Source organism: Botryllus schlosseri, chromosome 5 (genome assembly GCF_051294905.1).
Source record: "Botryllus schlosseri isolate E-star chromosome 5, Bs_hap1, whole genome shotgun sequence".
NCBI lineage: Eukaryota > Metazoa > Chordata > Ascidiacea > Stolidobranchia > Styelidae > Botryllus > Botryllus schlosseri.
The window spans coordinates 8,533,969-8,554,086 of NC_137240.1; the positions used below are offsets into that span (position 1 = coordinate 8,533,969).

At 41.1% G+C, this 20,118-nt stretch overlaps 1 protein-coding gene across 2 annotated transcripts; it reads right to left on the reverse strand.

Annotated features, from left to right (window-relative positions):
• Positions 1–732: 732 nt before the first annotated feature.
• On the reverse strand, positions 733–14,661 carry LOC145438892 (neuronal pentraxin-1-like). 2 transcript variants are annotated; one of them, XM_080316275.1, is made up of 5 exons: positions 14,520–14,661; positions 14,388–14,451; positions 3,501–3,532; positions 3,367–3,430; positions 733–1,519 (listed from the first exon to the last, which is right to left on the reverse strand). In XM_080316275.1, the coding sequence occupies exons 1-5, from the start codon at positions 14,592–14,594 to the stop codon at positions 903–905; spliced, it is 852 nt and encodes a 283-aa protein (XP_080172401.1). In that variant the 5' UTR covers positions 14,595–14,661; the 3' UTR covers positions 733–902. The 2 variants fall into 2 exon arrangements, with proteins under 2 accessions (XP_080172401.1, XP_080172402.1); XM_080316276.1 differs by lacking the exons at positions 14,388–14,451; positions 14,520–14,661 and adding an exon at positions 13,950–14,355.
• Positions 14,662–20,118: the final 5,457 nt, after the last annotated feature.

The following is a 20,118-nucleotide window of genomic DNA, read 5'->3' on the forward strand; positions in this document are numbered from 1 at the left end:
GGACTGGCCTTGTGCTGACCGATAACTTCGATATATATACAATATACATATATGTTTAATTGTCAATAGGTGCCTAAATGGCTGGCGCCGAATGTTCCTGTCCCGGAGATCTGAGCCCGCGTTTAGGCGATACAAGCTCACTCACAAAACGAAACCCAATGAAGATGATAAGTAGCGGCAAAAAGGATATAGCCTGGGGAGGGTCTGGGAGGGCGAAGCCCCCCAAGAAGTTCAGTTTATCACCCTTTGGTGGGCTCGATTCCAACGTTTTTGGTGGTTTGGGGCTGACGAAGTGCTGCTACGGTCTTGTATCCACGAGCTGACTCCAGAAATCCTACCAAAGCGTTGAAGGTTTATTTATATAGGCTCTTCCTCGCCATCTCATCCGTGTAAGTAGTGTCTTATAAAATCCTATAAGTGGGCCGTGCTACAAGTCAGCAGCTACCGAATAAAAAAATGACGAAAATTGGCCTGGTGTAATTGACCATATAATAGTCGAAAAACACCATGGATACCACAAACAACAAATCCACAATCTCTGCCTACCCGAGACGTCTTGATTCATTACCGTATAATGTGTACAATTTTAGCCGAGAAATCAATCCATACTGTGCTTTAAAAAAATCATCAAATCAAGTCATGACTCATATCTATACCTACTATTCGAAATGATGTTCCGTTCAACGTGCCTTTGAGGTCCGTTGTACCTAAAATCACTCGAAATCCAAGTAATAACTGTACGGGAAATTGCTTTTATTCTGGCGTGAGTGGGCGATGAAAAATTTTCAATTGTGATAGATTTTTATATATTGTAGCATACCTACATTTAAATGTGTACAGATATTATGGAATTAATAAACTTTGGTTAAAGGGGTTCCCAAAAATCTTCTCACTGTTTCCAACTACGGTGTGCATCTATCAGGTAACAAAGCAGTCGCCCCGCCTTCTAATTCAACTTCGCTGCTCTGAAGCGTTATGTAGTAATCAATAGGACAACGGCATCGATTCAAAGACATCGCTGAAATTTCTTCGACCGTCAGCGCTCTCGTCCACAGCATGTAGTTGGATAGTTTACCCTGTGCTGACTCCTGAGATTGAAATCCACCGCCCGTAACATCCTGGTCTTGACCAAGAACCAGAACACCACCACCTGGTAACACCCCGACTTTAGAACCGTGAAGAACGTCTTCGATTTGACCATCCACGAAGATATACGAGTATCCGGTCCGTGCAAAAGTAGTCACACAAATGTGATATTCTCTATTTGTCGTGAAGGTCAGCCCGCCGGTGACAGCAGCTCCATGAAGGTGAACTCCTATATAAGAGGCACTTTGCGAAATAATGTAGGCATTGTTATTTTGCATCGTGGCGTATGACATCCAGATGTCCAAGCCGGTTGTGTATCTTGTGTACCATCCACAAACCGTGAATTCGTTAAGGTCGGGGACCGGCGTCTTCACGCGTATATAGTTAGTATTCTGCTCCCGGTTCGGAAATTCGTAAGTGGTCTGTGGACATGCTGAAAATAGATATGTTCTCGATCACTTTGATAGGCATTACGTGTCGTAAAGGATTTTCGCTGACGTTATCATCATCGAGAATATTTTAAAAATAATGCCACTTCAGCTGTATAGCATATGATCGATCATTAAACAGAAAGTGATAAAAATTAGATCGTAATTCACCGTATTAACGATATATATTTGCCACATTTAGTGAGAATGAAAAACTATCTTCCTAACGACTGAGGTGTAGGATTAACCCGTGAATGATGACAACATTTTTTATTAAGCATTGTAGATCGAGCCGGATGATATCGTTGCTGTATACTTGTATATAGGGTTTGCTTGTTTGTTTTGAGGTGTTCATGGTGTGTGTCGACTTATATGGTCATTTACACCAGGCCAGCTTTTTTTCATTTTTATTCCGCAGTTGCCGACTTCTAGTACGGCCCACTTCTAGGCTTTATTAAGACACCGCTAACACGGATGAGATGACGAGGAGGGGCCCAGATAAACCTCCAACACTTAGATAGAAATTCTGGAGTCTACCTCGGTCGGACCCGAGCGCACAACCCATTGGTGTTGCAGCTGTGGATTATACCACTACGCTATTTTGCCACTGTATGAAGGGTTGCATTTAAAACAAAAATTAATTTTGAATAAAAATGGTTCAAACGAATTTTCTGTGTAAAACATGCTTATACTGTTATTTTTTGTTTTGTTTTTCGTTCAGTCATAACGTCGCGAATCTTTAATTGTGACGCCACAGTAGCTTGGCATTGACAATTCAAAATATACGGTAAATAGGCCTCTTTCGGCTTCCAACAATTGTCATAATCACACCAAAAATGTCTTTAACAAGAACTGCATCGTTAGGCAGCATTTTACCGTCGGTGGTTACCATCATCAAAACACACATTCCGTGCCAATGATCTCTAACTGCTTGCAATAACTGCTGAACCGACACGATGTCGAGGGCTTTAGCAACTCCATATCGTATACGCAGAGGTGGTCAAAGTAGTCACCGTCGCTACTCAAGTAGAAGTAGAAGTAGCGTCGGAATTTCTACTCAAGTAGAAGTAGAAGTGGTGATTCACAAGTAAGCAAATAAGTAGGTATTCTACGCTTATTTTGCCTACAAAACTTAAAAATGCCAAGTAGAAGTATAGAAGTAGTCTAAAATCACAACTACTTAGAAAGTTGTGTGAGTAGGCAAAATCTACTTCAAAAAGTAGAAGTACTTCGTTACTGACCACCTCTGCGTATACGTCGACTATATCGGGTGCACATCGTTCGTAAGCACATACTAAATATTTTTCAAAAGTATTTACACAATTATGGCATAATTAAAAACGTTTGAAAAAATAACCGATTTTTATTAAAGATTTTAGTTTGAACACATTGTTTAAAACACCGTTTGTTTTAAATGCAATCCTACCTGTATGTAATTAAAGCTAACATCATTTCGTTTAGAATAGTGGAGTATTGATTAAGCATTATTTTTTTGACCATATTCCATTGCACTTGATGACAAGTTTGTGGGTTCAGCACTTTACTGATGCATCATTTCCAGCAAGCCCTGATTTCTACGAACGCGCGTATCTTTGTGCTGCATATTTCGTTCTGTACGATTCGACTCATCGAATTTGCAAGGCTTCCACGGTTAAGATAGCATTGAAACTATAATTCTCGTTGGTAAATTTAGTATTAATGGCTGGAAGCGTCCAATTTCAGTGCTTGAAATATTCATCTCTCAAAATACCCGATTCCAATCATGAAAATGGATGCTCGAATCATTGCGCACGGCTCTATGATCAAGACGACATAAACGAGATATTTCTATACTATACCCAGCTCTACTGACCTTGGGTCATTGTGGCTCGTGAAGCAGCGTTCGGATATTCCCTGTCCTCAAATTCTGCATAATTCTGAGAAACAGAAAGAGTTACCGGGTTTTCAATATAATCACCGGAATGATATGGAATGCAAATCACTTACCTTCGGAAGGGCTTTTGCGGCCGACGAAATTCCTATGTAGACAAAGTAGTAAGTTGGCTTCATAAAGGTTCAAAATAGGGATGATGTTAACGTGAGGTTCACGTTCGCGTTCTGTGTGCGATGTGAACCTCACGAATTTAAAGGTTCACGTTCGCAAACGAGCCTTGGTAGGTTCTGTTGTGTGAACCTTTACCATAGGTTTAATTTTTCATTTCATTATAACATCTTTCGTTGAAATTCTTTGCATTTCACCTTCGGACCTCTTTATGCATGGCGCTTGGGGAGCGAGTGGCGCAGTGTGCTAAGCGACACCGTCACGACACCAATGGTTGGTGAGTCTCGGCTCTGCCATGTTTCCATGTGTCGGAGGTTTATCTGGGCTCCTCATCGCCGATCCCGCTGTTAACACAGCGCCTTGAAAAAGCCCAGAGGAAGAGTGAGCGGAGCTCCGAAGTCGGCAGCAGAGACCAGCAGGAGGACGCATGAAAGCGAGAGCGAATGGAAGAGTGGATGTGCGCGAGCATGAAAGTCGTCCAGAGCATACAAAAAGCAAAGAAACCGAACTTTACGAATGCATTGTCGTGGCTCACAAGGCCTAAACAGGCTATAAGCGCCACTGTCGTTGTTGTGTGATTATAATAAATAAATAAATGCATGGCGCTTGCATCATGGAAAAATCAACACTAAACGAGCATGCACCATGCCTATCTCAAAAATTTTACTTTCTTTGTTGCAAAAGTTTGCTCGAAATAATCAGCTGTCGGTTTGTGAATATTTAGTGACTCTCTACTGCAGGGCCAACCTTTTCGGCCAAATTGCCACATGAGATTTACGGACCATTGAGCGGGCCACTTGCATGGTGATGACTTTTTTTTAGACTTCCGATAGGAGCGAACCGGATTAGGTAACGGTGAAAATCGAGACTTATCCTAGTCAATATCGATAACATTTAATAATTAACACTTTCGACAACAATTATGACATGGAGACTCAGTGTGCATTCACGATCTGGCCACATCAAACCCGAAAATATTTCAAAGGTAATGAATCAACTCGGTCAAATTAATGTTACTCACATATATTGCGGTTCGCATGTATACATACCGCTGGGTTCATTTGACAAGGACAGGACAATGGACATATAAGCATCGAATATGCGCAGTATTCGACTTTATAGTCGTATACGAAGATCTACGAAAACTGTGGCTAGCGCCTGCTTTCGCCAATGCGTCGTAACAGATACTTTAGTCATTCACATCCTAAATTTCGGTCAGGCTAATCGAAGTTTTCGTTCGCCTTGCAAGTTCACAATGATTATCTTGGGCCATTTATTTGTTGATATTATAACAAATTTTGCTCAAGAAATTTTGCACCCAAAACATTTTCGCTGGCAACATGTGGCCCGCGGGCTGCGCGTTGGCCGACCCTGCTTTACTGTGAGCTTGACCGGCAATCACTCAACACCAAGGACCAAATAGACTTCATGTTGGTAGTCAGCGCATGATGCTTTTATACCAATTAATGAAATTGATATAAAGAATACATCATGATGTTATGTCAAAAATATAGCAGGCGTACGGGACCCATCTTGATTTGATATGTTTAGTGTATCATAAAAATTAAATCCGTGCGATTGGGCTGTTGGTTATACTGCATAACTTGATTATGTGGTGATATCAGTAGCAAGTATGGAAACCGTTTTAGACTCTGCTCAATATCAATGTAGCAATAGCCAGACGCTGAAAACATGGTGTGATCTGGCCTAGACCGTAAAGACGTAAGCATATATTTCCTTGCAAGTCCCCGTTGAAATTGTTGATAAAGCCACGGAAGATATCGATTTTATGTGATTATTATGGCATTTAATTACTCCAGTTACTGGTGACGCTTTAAAAGTCGGCACGTACTACAGCATTGTGGCAAAATGTGGCCTGAGTCGTCGCTATGTGTCTTGTATATGACTTCACTGAAATGTATAGGGTTGGAACTATCATTATGACGTCACGTGACGTCATAGGTTCACGTTTGCGCTCACACATAACCTTTCAAAAAGGTTTGTGTTCACACGAATCTGAAGCTTTCGTCGGCTCACACCATCCCTTTTTACGACATCAAATATTTTTCAGATTGACGAATGAATTTCGTTAATAATAATTACTAGGGATGGTGTGAACCTCTGAAAGGTTCAGGTTCGTGTGAACGCGAACCTTTTTGAAAGGTTCTGTGTGAACGCGAACGCGAACCTCATGACGTCACGTGAAATCATATTGCTAATTCTAACCCTATCTTTCAATGAAGTGATAGCCTATATTAATGTGCACGATACCCAGCGACGACTCGGGCCACATAATGCCACAATGCTGAAGTACATATTGGCGTTTTAGGTCGCTAAATGTATCAACAGGGTTGCCATACCGTCCTTATTTCTGAGATTTGTCCTTATTTTGAAGGGCCACGTCTTAGAAAACTCAACTGTCCTTATTTTTAAGAAATGTCCTTATTTTCGACCTGCGTCCTAATTTTGTCTTATTTTCAACCACTACTAAACTTCGATCGTTTTCCTCTGGTATCTGTGTTGCGTTGCATTTGCAAAATATTCTAAAATTATGCTTTGGCGTCGAGATTTTATGACATCATAACTGAGAGGAACTCTCGTGACATACTAACACAGTGGTTCCCAACCGGGGAGGAATTCCCCCCTTGGGGGGAATTTTGCAGTTTTTAGGGAGGAATTCCACTTTAGAATTGTAACAGATTTCCCAAATTGTTCATGTCCGAACTGTCATGTAGTCAATCAGATATATCCAAACGTATGCTTTTTATGGCTGTTTTTTGCTTGCTGAAATTATGTTCAAATGCTATTTGAAATCTATTTTTCACATACGAATTCCCCCTCTTTTTTAAACTAGTTCAGATGTGCTGCAGTTCGCAAGACAATTTTGTAGGCCAGCGACGGCCTCTTAATCAAATATATCCTAAGCGAGCAAATGTCGTGCCGAATCTATCATAACAAGGCCTCTAGTGAAAGTATTTAACTTATATTGTCTAGTCAACATTTTCAGACAGTGACAAAATATTCCAACGTCGTCGGTTTAAGTCAAAGAGATCGCTAGACTTGCTTTATTTTTAGCGAACAGCTACCCGATCGAAAAAAGACATGTTAAACTTGGTACAATGTTGCCGAAACGTAATGGGTGTCCTAAATTTCAATGAGCGCCAGCAGGGAATATGATCATGTTTTGACTCGAGTCAAGTCGAGTCATTTTCAATTCAACATTGACTCAAGTTCGAGTCCAAGTCACCGAGCAGAGGGTCGAGTCCGAGTCGTGGTATTATGACTCGAGTCCGAGTCCAAGTCACACTTCAGTCAATACTCTTTGGTGATATTGGATGATTTGGATTTATGATATACTAATTTTCCTCACTTTGAGCAGTTTCTTGTCGCATTGTCAAGTACCAGGATCAATAGACGGGTGGTCACTTTACTGTTCTTCGAAATTACAATGAAATGTCGGTCTTGGCCGTCTTATAGTCTCGAATCATATGGCTTGGTTCGAGTCATGCACAATGACTCGAGTCCCAAGTCAATACCCCGATTGTCTCGAGTCGAGTCGTTTCCGTATTCTGAGAAAATGAATCGAGTCAAGTCGAGTCATCAGAAAATAGTGACTCGAGTCCGACTCGAGTCTGGTCAACCCTCCTATATATGAAAGTACCAATATTATTGGCCAACAGTTATATAACCCACAACAGTTATATTAGTGATTGGTGCATGGTAAGCCGAAAACACAAATGGAAGTGTTGGGGTCTGTTGACTCGAGCCTTCCAAAATTTGTTCGATTGGGACCAAGGCCATTGTTTTTACAGGTCTAAAAAGTGTTATTACAGCGCTGTGAGAAACAAACACTCAGGTACCGCCCGTCTTATTCTCTCAGTCAACAGGTGTTTGCGCGGTAAAAATGACCTGTTTTAATCTTCTGGCAGATTTATCCTAAGGGGAAAATTTTGGCCTAAATTTCGGCCAAGGGAGGCACGAGATGAAAAAGGTTGGGAACCACTGTACTAACAACAAGATTTGACTTTTAAGTGGCGAGATAGCTAGGGCAGTGAGTGGTGGTATAGCAGTTTCGTCTGTTCTAAGCTACCGAAGCGGACGTCATTTTAGCAGTAAACAGCAGTGCCACGTTCCTGCTGTTTGGTCCACAGCACAATAAGCTCAAGCTGTGGGGAAGTCAGCATTTATTGCGTAGTGAAAAAAGGTGCAGTGCAGTCAACACATTGGTTAAAAAGTAGTAAAGCTATAAATCATTCATAAATTCATTTAAATTATATTGCACTTGCGCATATACATTTAGCTACTAGTAAGGCTAAATCTGATTAGTTAAAATGAGCAGACGTAAAAACGTTTTCCGTGACGATTATGAGAGAGAATTCAAAGGTATCTATCTAACGAAGCTTGATGGGCGAGTTCAAAACCAACGTGTATCTTTTGGGAGGGCTGACGAAGTGTTGTTTCGGTCCCAAGTAAAGGTAAACCTAGACCTGAGCTGTTGTGAGATCAATGAAGAACTTTCTAGTAACAAGGAGTTGCTGGAGCAGATTGTTTCAGGCGAGAAGTATGGAATGTGATATGCCACTGCTCGTATAAATACAAAATATGTACAAAAACGCCTTTTCATGCTAATCTAAATTTTCGATTGTCCTTATTTTTGGGTCCATGTCGATGGCAACCCTGTGTATCAACCTATAGGCAATCAGATGATACAATATTCCCATAAAATCAATATCATCCGTCGCTTTGCCAACAATTTCGACCAGGACTTATCCAGGGAATATAAGCTTACGCCTTAACGGTCTTGGCCATACCGGACAATGTATTCGGCGTCTGACTGTTGCTGCATTGATACTGAGCAGAGTGTAAAACAGGTTTCTATACTTGCTACCGATATTAGGTTACCCCACAAGACAAGTTATACAGCTGTAGATAACATATGAAGTCAAGATTGACCCCGTACGCCTGCTATAGGTTTGTTACATCAAAAAACGTTATCAATCTCATTGATTGGTTGAATAAGCATCATTCGCTGACTACATGTAGTGTATTTTGCTCGTGATGTTGTGTGATTGCGGGTCAAGTTCACAGCAGAGAGTCACTAAATATTTACAAACGCAAAGCTGGATATTTCGAGCAAACGTTTGTAACGAAGCAAGTAAAATTTTACGAGTGTCAAGGTTCATGCTCGTTTTGTGTTGATTTTTCTATACATAGAGTGACCCGCAGTTAAAATGCCATAAATTCGAACCAAAGATGTCATAATGAAGTGAAAATTGTAATATATGAAAAAGGTTCACAGTGCAGAGCCTACCAAGGTTCTGTTGTGAACGCGAACCTCCAAATTTCCGAAGTTCACACACAGAACGCGAACGTGAACCTCACGTTCACACCATCCCTAATAATTACAATATTAGTTTCACTTATTACTATCAAATATTTATCCTTTCTCAGCCCACGTGATCAAATTCACAGGTAGAATTGACGGAAGAAGTGTTTTCGAAAATTTAGGGCAACTTGTAAATGATGATGTAGGACTATATTCGGGTCGGCCAATTGCTATTAGTAGGGCAAGTTTTCATTGCACTAAAATCATGTGAAAGTTGCACATAATTTTAACAAAAGTTGCAGTAAAAATTTATATTTATAATTTGGTTGAATTAGTAAGGTATGAGGTACGAAAGGTTTTGTTGAATAACCAAGTTCCTGCAGAGCTGTCAAATTTGTTACTTTGCCATTTCACGGACATTCTGGCAAGACCGCCAAAAATTATATTTTTTTCCAGTACACAGCTAGAAAATTACACAATGCCAGAATACTTTTCCCCCAGAAAAGCCAAACAGCGTAACAATAACCCCTCCCCCCAAAAGCAAGTCCAAATAACTCACCTCAAACCCCTAGGTCTGCAAGCTTGACCCAAGTGGTTCCAGAAAAACTGATTCTTGGTGACTTTAACAAAATCAAAAGCCTGATAAGGTCACCCAGTGAAAATGTAATGGCATGCGGGAAATGGGAATCTATATCAAACCTATATGACAGAATTACCAAAGCGATCTATTTACATATTGTTCGGACACGGTCGTGCTTAGCAGGGGTAGTTGAACTTATTGCTTGCAAGCCATTGCATAATAGATAACACAGTGGGATGCAGCTAACCTTCTATATAGCTCTTTGTAATGCAAATCAGAGAGAACAGAACCATACTAGAAATAGTTTACAGCATGTTTTGAAATCACTCCTTTCCATTTTGAAGCAATACTTGATAAAAGTTGCGGTAAAAATTGGTATGAAAAAAGTTGCACTAAAAAATCCCCCCAAACAGCTTAAAACATCATTGTACATAGATTCTGAGTATTTAGGGAGCTGGCGAAAGCTGTAAAAAAAAGTTACAAAAGATGCAAAAGATGGCGCTAGTTATTGGTCACTTCGTTGCATGCTGTTATTTCTTGACCTCACATCAGGATTGTCGGTATAATGGTAAGATATTGGAATCTCCCTAACGTCCCAGAAACAAATTTGTAGGATCACACGATTCCAAGTTGGTATTGCTATATGGAGTGCATCATTTTCCTCCGCTGATCGCATCTGCAATCTGGGGCTCGGATCGAAGCCAAATTGAATCGCGCGTAGCGCGAAGAACATTTTAAAATCAATTGAATCTCTCAAAGAATAATTATTCCCTCAAAAATTCGGGGGTCAATTCGAAAATTCAATTTTCATGTCGACGGCCGCCAACACATCCTCATTGAATTAAGTGTCCACGGCCGAATGCAGGTTGCCCATCCCTAAACTAGGCTAAATTACAGCGAAATACTAGTAATCTAATTCTTATTCAATTTGTGAAATATTTCTATGCTCTAATTTGAATTATAGTCTAATTATTGTTCTCCTGGAAATGTCTCTTTGTCCGCGATATTTTTCAGCAAGAAAACAAGAATACATCTCTTACGCAGGGAACACCTGAGCCGACCGCCTCACACTATGGTAGGGGTGCGTAATTATTTTCCTCAGCGGGCCAAATGAGTAACAGAAAATATGTTGGCGGTCCGAATCAAAAAGTTTATCTCTGTTCTCCTCTGTATTAATTTTATTTCAAAATTGAAAGCAGTGAATTACATTGTTAATAAATGCTGCTCAGTGGATGCGTTGATATTAGATAATGAGAAAATGACGGTAAACAAAAAAATTATCTATTTATTTTTCCCCATCATTCGAAATAATGGTAAACATGATACATTTTGAATTCTCTCTGATATAGGTTTTTATATTAAGACTTCAAAAGGTATTTGGGGTAGGCTACTAAAAAGCTTATCGTCTTCGCAGCCCCCCGAACAGTGTCGGCTTGGTGAAATCCATCTATATATCGGTTTCGGCCGGCCAACATCAGGTGGTACTTTTGGACAAGGTTTCCTTGCTGTCGAGCATTTTGGCAGCACACTTCGCAGAGTTATATGTTAGCCGAAACGTCATCGTCCACGTTAACGGAAAACGCCGAAATGCTGATCTCTATGAATTAGACGTTTCGTCGGGGAGTGGGGTACCGATAATAATATCAAGGCATCTATCTAGCCACGATAAATCGCGCCTACCGCGAAGAAAATATGAATAAATATTTATAAATGTCTGAAAAACACTTTATAATTTCTATTAATTTACGAAATAATTTTGGGCCTCTTTTGAGCATGGTCTCCCTCTTATTGGAAGGTTTGGGGTGCGGCAGTTGCGGCCCTGTGTTTAGTGCTCAATGGTGCCTTTGAATTTCAGTTTTCGGTGTTCTTTTTCGAAATGCCCGTTCATCCTTTATGGATGATGATGTCTCATAGTAAAGGCAAGCAATGATATACTTCTGTTTACGAAATTAATATTTCGAAACGTAACCTATCGAGGAACAATTTGACGCACAGACAGCGTAATGCCTAATGAGACAATGACAACAAAGAAGGCTTGAACTAAACTGTATGTGTAGAAAGAATGACTTGTTCTGACTTTAATTGATACGACAAACGTTGCGGTAATGGGCTTTATTTTGAATCTGGATTACACATGCGAGCTTGCGGGGGACGTAGGCTGCCACTTTCCGTTCTGGCTCAGTTATCACAGCACATGATTTTATCTCGTGCAACAGTATTCAAAATTTGGTTTTATGATTTGAATTCCGAGAAACCGTCAAGCGCAAAATCACAAGTGGTCATATTATTTATAGATAATGGGATCCGTCGTGGTCACGCGAAGCAATAAATTTGGTATTTGTCAAGATTCACGAATGAATTTTAATAATAATGGTTTCCATATTAGCCTACTATCAAATATTCATCGTTTCGCCGCCCATGTGATCAGGGGGAGTGTTTTCGAAAATTTAGGGCAATGGTGATGCATCTTTGAATGGGCCAATTGTTACTAGTCATGTCATTGGTTCGATGCTGATATTTTCTAACCTTCCATCAGGGTTGTCAGTATAGTGGCAAGATATTGGAATCGCTCAAACGTATCAAAAGCATATTTCTTTCGTAAGTAGCGCACGATTCCCAGTTCGTGTTTCCATATGGGACGCATCATTTCCCTATGCTGTGTGAATCTGTACTGTGGTGGTCAGATTGCAAAGGGCTCTAATCAAAAAATGAAATCGCATTAAATGGCGTGCAACGCGAAGAAATTTTCAAGATTATTTAAAATCTCGCCAAAATTCGGGAATCAATTCCTTTATTAAATTTCCAACAGCACATAGTAATTCAGGGGCGGGCAACATACGGCCCGTGGCGGGATTTCGTCCGGCCCGTGGACGGTTTCCCGTCTTACATGATATTGTAGCAATAGTGACCCCAGTCTGCCGAGATACCCCACTACTTGCTAACTACGTAACATTTTAGTGACTGTATGTTATTATATACGTGTATGTGCGCAGCGTTCGATAGTGGAGATTACGCGTAAGTTCCTCGAAGCGAGAAGACTTACGTTATAGGCATTTTCGTCGTGGGCTACTCAACCCTAATGTTGTTTGTGGTAATCATGGTGTTTGACGACTACAATGTTAATTTACACCATGCCTATATTTATTATTTTTGATTCCGCAACCGCCGACTTATAGCACGGCACACTTCTAGGCTTTTGTGAGACACCGCTTATGCGAATAAGATGGCGAGGAGGAGCCTAGACTATAGGAAAGTAGTAGGAATATACTACTACGCTATCTCGCCACCTACTTAACCCTAATAAATTGATATCTTGGTAAATTTGAGGTACCGGAGTTTTCGGACGCCTCGAAATCTTAATTAAGGAATGCACCATAGTGTTCTATGGTGTGGACACAAGCAAATCTTACGGCTCATTGACATTGGTCTACGTCACACTTTTCATTTGATCATAGACAATTCGACGATAACTTTTGATCGGCTTGCCGAGCATTTTATTTGATAAAATGAGAATCAAACGAGAGCTTTATCTTGGTACTGATTTCGAAAATATAAATATTATTCTGCTCTGGTCCTGGACTCCTGAAAATCAGCCTAGAATGTGTCATTGTAATGGAGTTTGGTATTGTGACGCAATCATATGCCATCTGAGCAGCTCAGGAGCAATTTCGCACGAGAGTGAGAGAGTGAATGCTTAATCGGCTGTGCAGCAATGGCCAATACGCTTGCGGCTCACGCTGCTTCTCAACAGCTCCCAGACGGCATGGTTGCTTCCAAATACCCAACCCCGTTAAAATGCAACATTCGAGGCTGGCTTTGGGGGGTTCCAGGTGAACGAGAAGAATAAAATTTATATTTTCGCAATCAGTACCACGGTATAGCTTTCGATTGATACCAATTTAATCGAATTTCATGCTCGCCAAGCCAGTCAAAAATTACCGTCAAATTGCCTTCGACCAAATGGACAGTGTGACGTAGACCAATTTTAAAGGGCCGTGAGATTTGCTTGTCTCCATGCCATATAAGACATTATTATTGAACCGTGTGTTGATTGATCAGAGAGAAGCAGCTTCTACGACAATGCCGTTCTCAAATCAACATTGGCGAGAAGTGGATTTGAAGTGACATTACTGTCGTTGGAATACATTCATTAAATACGATTTATTCCTTGTATATGTGGATGAATGGGCCGGCCCGCCGGCCCGCCGGCTGGAGAAGTTGCCCGCCCCTGTAGTAATTGAATTAAGTGTCGGCAAATCTCCTTATACGGCAGCAGGTTAGCCACCCCTGGTCTAAGGGTGCGCAACCTGCGGTTGCATCATTGCCATTTCATCGCTGACCATTTCTGCGTCAGGAGAGACCAAAACACGAGGTTTAGACAACATGCGTCTCTATACACGAGAAGTGCGTTACCAAACAAATCTCTCGGCTCGTTCGAGAATCGCATAATATCGTTTGCGAATCGAATGTATAAAGTGATGAAATTACCTGTAGGGTTACGAGAAGTCTTGAGGATCCGTCCCCCAGATATTAAGCTCATCACGAAATGCGGGTCAAGATCAGGAGTTGAGTTGAATGTGAATTTGAACAATGAACAGGTTGACTGTGACTCAAGATATTAGAGTTTCGTTCTCAAAAAACGAAACCAAAAATAAGGTCGCAAAACATCGGCTACACCTGTCGCATTGACACTATAAAATCAAACGTGTTGGTTTATCTGAATTTTAAGACACCGTGTGTCAAAAAATTGCCGCTGAACTGTTTCGGATTTTATTTTTTGAAAAATTTGAGAAGCACTGCGCCTGCGCGAGAGAGAACCTAAAAAATGATAAAGAGCTCCCAGAATCATTTCGCCTGTACTTTGAGCTTGCCGGTAAATATTTAAAAAAAGCGTTATATTGCACGGTGCGACCCCATTCAACTAACCTCCAGTCATTGCGGACCGCAAAAATTCCGTTGGTTCTTCTCTGTCCTCAAATTCTTCATAGTTCTACCAAACAGAATTGTTTGTAGACATCGAGTATTGTCAATAGAATGAAGTAATGTAATGTCACTTACGGTTGGAAGGGACTTTCCGGCTAATGAAAACCCCAAGCAAAGCACAGATATCATAAAGTGGAAAATCGACAACATATTGGTATGCAAGTTAGGGGAAAATCAATACTGAAAATAACATTAACATTTGTTAGCTATCGATAATTGTATAGGTACATTACTGCGGCTATCAACGATATATTGAACATCGCGAGGTAGGATTTAGTTATGCAGTTTTCTTTATTGCCAACTGATCAGGGCTTTGGAGCCGGAGCCGGAGCCCGGAGCCGGAGCCCCGGAGCCGTGCATTTTCACCGGAGCTGGAGCCGGAGCCGGAGCTCTACATAGCATTCAGCCGGATCCGGATCCGGAGCTGGAGCCCGTTATTTGAGGAGTAGCTCCGGCTCCGACGTATTTCATAAGATGCTATTATATATGCAACAACCACGTCTGCTGATTTATCATAATTGAACAGCAAACCTGAATTTTAATGCTGTGCACAGCAATGGCATAGAGTAAAGTTCGTTCTAATGCAACTATGATGTTATCGACAATTGACAAGTATTCATTATGACGTCACAAGCCGTCACGGCGTCACCTATGTCTTCTTTGCTACATCGGATATTACTGACGGCTGACAGACACTAGATTACTATAGATAACTAACCTATGGGTAGATTAGTAGTCTATATAGACCAGGAATGGCCAAACGTTTCGGCTAAAGGGGCACATGCAATTGACGAACGAGTGCGCGGTCCACTAGCCGCGCCAAGCGGGTAAAACTTTCAAAGTTTATAAATAAACTAGGTCAATGATATTATTACTTGAGTATATTGCGGGTCTACCGCCCGCTAGGCTCAGTTTGCAAGGACACGACTATTCGGCGTATGGCCACATCGATATCGAAGGTCTCCGATAATATGCGACAATTATTTTGTGCCTATCCATTTCACCGTTGACGATCTTTATGCGAGCGCAAACGCGAAATGACTTTCTCCCGTAATTGCGAATACAGTTAGACTCAATCGGGTAAATTAGGCGTTTTTTTTTTCATTTTCAGTAGGGGGTAGGCTACAGAGCAAGAAATCGTGTAACAATTAAACACACGAAGCATGAAGAAAAATTTCACTACTATTTTGGTTTATTGTAATGTACGACGATTTACTGAAAATGTGACTAGACCCTGAATCTGCCAATGCGTCGGACTGATATTTTAGTCATCAACATCCCAAGTGTCGCAGCCAGACTTGTAATTTTGGCTTGGCATTGCAAGTTCACAATCTGAGCAATTCATTTTCGATAATATAATAGGAAATTACCTCGCGGGTCACGCAAAACCCTCTCGCGGGCCACATTTGACCCGCGGGTTGACCACCCCTGATATAGACAGGCCCATTCGATATTTTTCGAGCCGGAGCCGGAGCTGGAGCCGGAGCAGTGGTAATAATGCGGCTCCGGAGCTGGAGCCGGAGCTAATGTATGATAGAAGAAAGCTCCGGAGCCGGAGCTGGAGCAGTTTAAATTTACGGCTGCTCCAAAGCCCTGCTCCTGATATACGCTCTCTTTGGCAAGATCAAATTATTTGATTCGGGTATATACATCATACATACAAACATATTAGTTCCGATTCGCTCTTCAGTTCAACAAACACGTCGCTCGATCATAAAATACTATATTATATGTTTTTACAGAACAACGAGAAACCAATACAAAGCGTATATACTCCCGGTATTCTTAACGTGAGGTGATTTTGATCCTCGTGGTGAATTTCCACTTTTTAGGGACAAATCAAAGACAATCCAAACGTATTTATCATTTAGCTTTCTAAGAAACGAGACCCAATGAGTAGAATCAGTTCTAATATGTAGTAACAGTCCCTTCTAAATCTCTTACCGCATTCCCCTGCTGGCCTACACTCACTCAGCATGCACACACATTTGTGAAACACTCACTTTTGAAGTCATGCATTCTGAATGTTCAAATACATCCCCAAATTAATTCGGTCGAAAAAATACATTGTAAATTGCCAGAAACTCGTAGGGCGGTGCGAAGGGGTAGGAAACGCGGGGAAATGAGCGATGCCTATGCAAATTTCATACCGGTAACCCAGAAGGAGATTGGCTACTTATGGGGATATGCATGCTACAGTCCATCTATAGTTCAGATCATTGCAGATCATGCTACGATTCCATCAAATCAATAAATGGGAATGAATCTACCCTACTGTGCAGACTGCAGATATCCACAGGGATTCTTCCTTATATAGGTCTACCTATTATCGTTGAATATTTATTTTACAGTCGAGATTTGCAACGCTATCTCTATTTGGCAACATATGAGATTGAGTAAATGGTATAGGGCATCCACTCCGTGAGGTGCGAGTAATTTATATATTTAGCGACGAAATACATCGATTAAAAAGTCTGAACCTACATCTACTAAGAGATTAATTGCTTGAATTGTACAACCAAATGACTTAGTTTACGTTCTGATATTCAGAATTAAGAGCACGCGGACGCGTTTACGTATACAGGCAGGCCCATTCTTCTGCTGACCAGCCCTAACAAACCTTCCGCCGTTCCTTTCGCTACATAATATTTTGACTAGAGGTACAAAATTGGTATCTGATTTAAATCGAAAAGGCAATATCAGTGGAAGTACTATTTGCGGAGGAATTCAGAGGAATCGGACGGACTCCAAATTTCGATTTGAAGATGTTCCGCAGTCCATCTCTCAAATTGGCGTGCGTATTCCTAAAAGAATGGTCAGCACCTTCGCCCAGACCTATACTCACGGCATATGTGTGAACTGTGAAGCAAGCGACTATGTGCGCAGCAATAGCAATTATGCAGCTATGAACTCGTCAAGCTCCGTTCCGGTATTAGGAATCTCAATTAACACTAAATTAACGTATATAGGAGTATTTGGAGCGATTCGGTCGCGTCGAGCGCGTTTGTATTTAATATACTGTTAACACATAGCACTGCCGGTGACTTGTAGATTTCTGACAAGGAAAAAGTACCTCCTATTGATTTCTGTGCACCCGACACATTATTCTTCATGTGATGACCAGAGACCAACCATACGATATAGTATAGGTGGCGCATTAGGTGGCGCTCCAATTGATCCGATAACTTGTTTCATGGCTCGCATTCCTCATAGTGTCGTTTTTCTTCAAATTTGAAAATGAACCAATATATTTAGAAATGAGACGCCGATAACATCCTCTTAACTGGCATTCTTACATTGGACAGTGATATTTAATTTTCGTCTCGGCGACGCCTGAGAATTGACAAACGACCAATCGCGGTCGGGACCCCTACGTTGGGAACCCATGTAGCTCACACAAGTGCAAGCCATTGAGTACTCGAATGTGGTTCCTAGAAACGCCGATATATGTGGAATACAAACACCGACTGTCACATCGCCACGTTGGCCTAAAATTGGTAAAATAGGTCATTCTGATCAATAACGGCTAGTGCTTCCATACACGTTGCTGGAAGCAAGGGTTTCGTGGCAAATATATAGCACGGCGTGCCAATTGTGGAACATGATTACTCACGGAGGATCCCATCTGACTTCTGAACCTGTTAGATATTATGTCAATCCATGGAAGATGAAAATAAACTATACAATTTATCAGTCCAAAGGGCTTTTCTTTAGAGCAATTTGGAAGTTTGAGTTCAATCGTTACTTTGACATTGTGCTCGTGATTATCATTGGCAAGAAAATATGATATGGTGGTATTTATTTCATAATCCATTTACCTCTCTGTTATTCATCAATGCAATTGCCCAATAACGGGGCCAATTCAGAGTGTTCATTTCGATCAACGCGTGCTCAATTGGAAATTCATTACATTGAAAAAGTTCTCGTGTGCATTCTAGGTTCTGGATTATCAACAGAACAATATCATTCCAGATAAATTGCTCAGTGATCAATGATCATACACACCTCTAGGCAAGTCGTTTTAAGATTCTCAGAACTATTTGTGCATCCCGATCCCGTTGGTCCGTAAGTCGCTAATGATCCATGTTATTCGCAAATAGCAGCTCCCCTCCCCGAAGTGTTTGTTATGATTCAACGTTTACACAATCTCGGGCGTTTCCAAATTGAGATCGTGTCCAGGCAAGTTTGCGTTAGATTAGAAGTGTTGCGAACGATGAGCTCTACGAGTGGAAATATTTAAACTTCATAATAAGTACCTAAAGCAGAATTCACATAGGAATGTCTGCATAGTCGGGTGGAATCAATCGCATATATTTCTTTTCTGAAATACTGACTATCACATATATTTTTATATTGTAGCTGAACTGTTACGAGGCTTACGATTGTTCCTGTTATCCCACGCCATTCATAGAAGTCTGACACACCTATGCCGGTGGTACTTCAAACAGATCAGTATATGTTGCCATGATAGCACTCAATCAAAGTTAATTTCCAGTATATAATCGTAAAGCAGCATCCACGATATGTTTTTCTTCGTTTGTGCGAAATACTATATAGGAGAGTCTTGGAACAGAAATGAGGTATAAGTGACGTCGATGACATATCATGAACTTATAATCACGTATGACAAGTGTTGGGAGCATATCACCATACCTTCGAGTCACAATTCAGATCGCACATTTTGACACGAGTGAAGTCAAGCTCTCGATTTTTGAATGTGACTCGATCTTAGTCGAGTTAAGATGTACACGGATATGTACAAATACTACAGAAATAGTAGAGGTTAGTTAAACATTGCTAAAAGAGCTTCATGCTGCTTCTAATTACAGCGTTCATCTATGAGATAACAAGGCATTCGCCCGCCTTCTAATTCAACTTCGCTTCTCTGGAGCGTGATGGTAGTATTTACTCGGACAATGACAGCGACCCAAAGACTTCACCGCAACCGTCATCGCTCTTGTCCACACCATATAGTTGGGTAATTTGCCTTTTGCAGACGCTGGAGCTTGATATCCTCCTCCTGCAACATCCTTGACTTGACCAAGAAGCAGAACACCGCCACCTGGTCACACCCCGACTTTAGAACCGTGAAGAACGTCTTCGATTTGACCATGGACGTAGATATATGACTATCCGGTCCGTGTAAAATTAGTCACACGAATACGATATTCTCTATTTGTCGTGAAGGTCAGCTCTGCGTAAACAGCGGCTCCGCTCTGTGAAGGTAAATTTGTATATTTGAGGCCCTTTGCTAAATAATTCAGGCATTGTTATGTTGCGTTGTGGCGTATGACGTCCAGACGTCAAAGATGGTCGTGTATCTTGTGTACCATCCAAAAACCGCGAATTCGTCAAGGTCGGGGACCGGTGTCTTCACGCGTATGCAGTTAGTAGTCTGCTACCGGTTCGGAAATTCGTAAGTAGTTGACGGAAATACTTAAAATAAATATGTTCTACATCACTCTGATAGGCATCTCACAAAGATTTTCTTCGACGACGTCATCATCGGAACTGTTGTGAAAATAGTGTTGCTGCAGTTGTATAATATTTGATCGCACACTCGGCAGAATGTGATAAAAGTTGGATCGTATAATTCTCCGCCATTTTCACCTTTAACCTCAGTTTTCATCACTACCCAGAACGGATATATTAGGATATATATCTATCTAAACTT

Coding starts and splice junctions, on each gene's coding strand:
- LOC145438892 (XM_080316275.1), bottom strand. CDS start 14,594: ATGTTGTCGATTTTCCACTTTATGATATCTGTGCTTTGCTTGGGGTTT. Junction 3,533..14,387: donor GCGGTCCGCAATGACTGGAG/GTTAGTTGAATG, acceptor TTGTCTACATAG/GAATTTCGTCGGCCGCAAAA. Junction 3,431..3,500: donor CCGCAAAAGCCCTTCCGAAG/GTAAGTGATTTG, acceptor TCTGTTTCTCAG/AATTATGCAGAATTTGAGGA.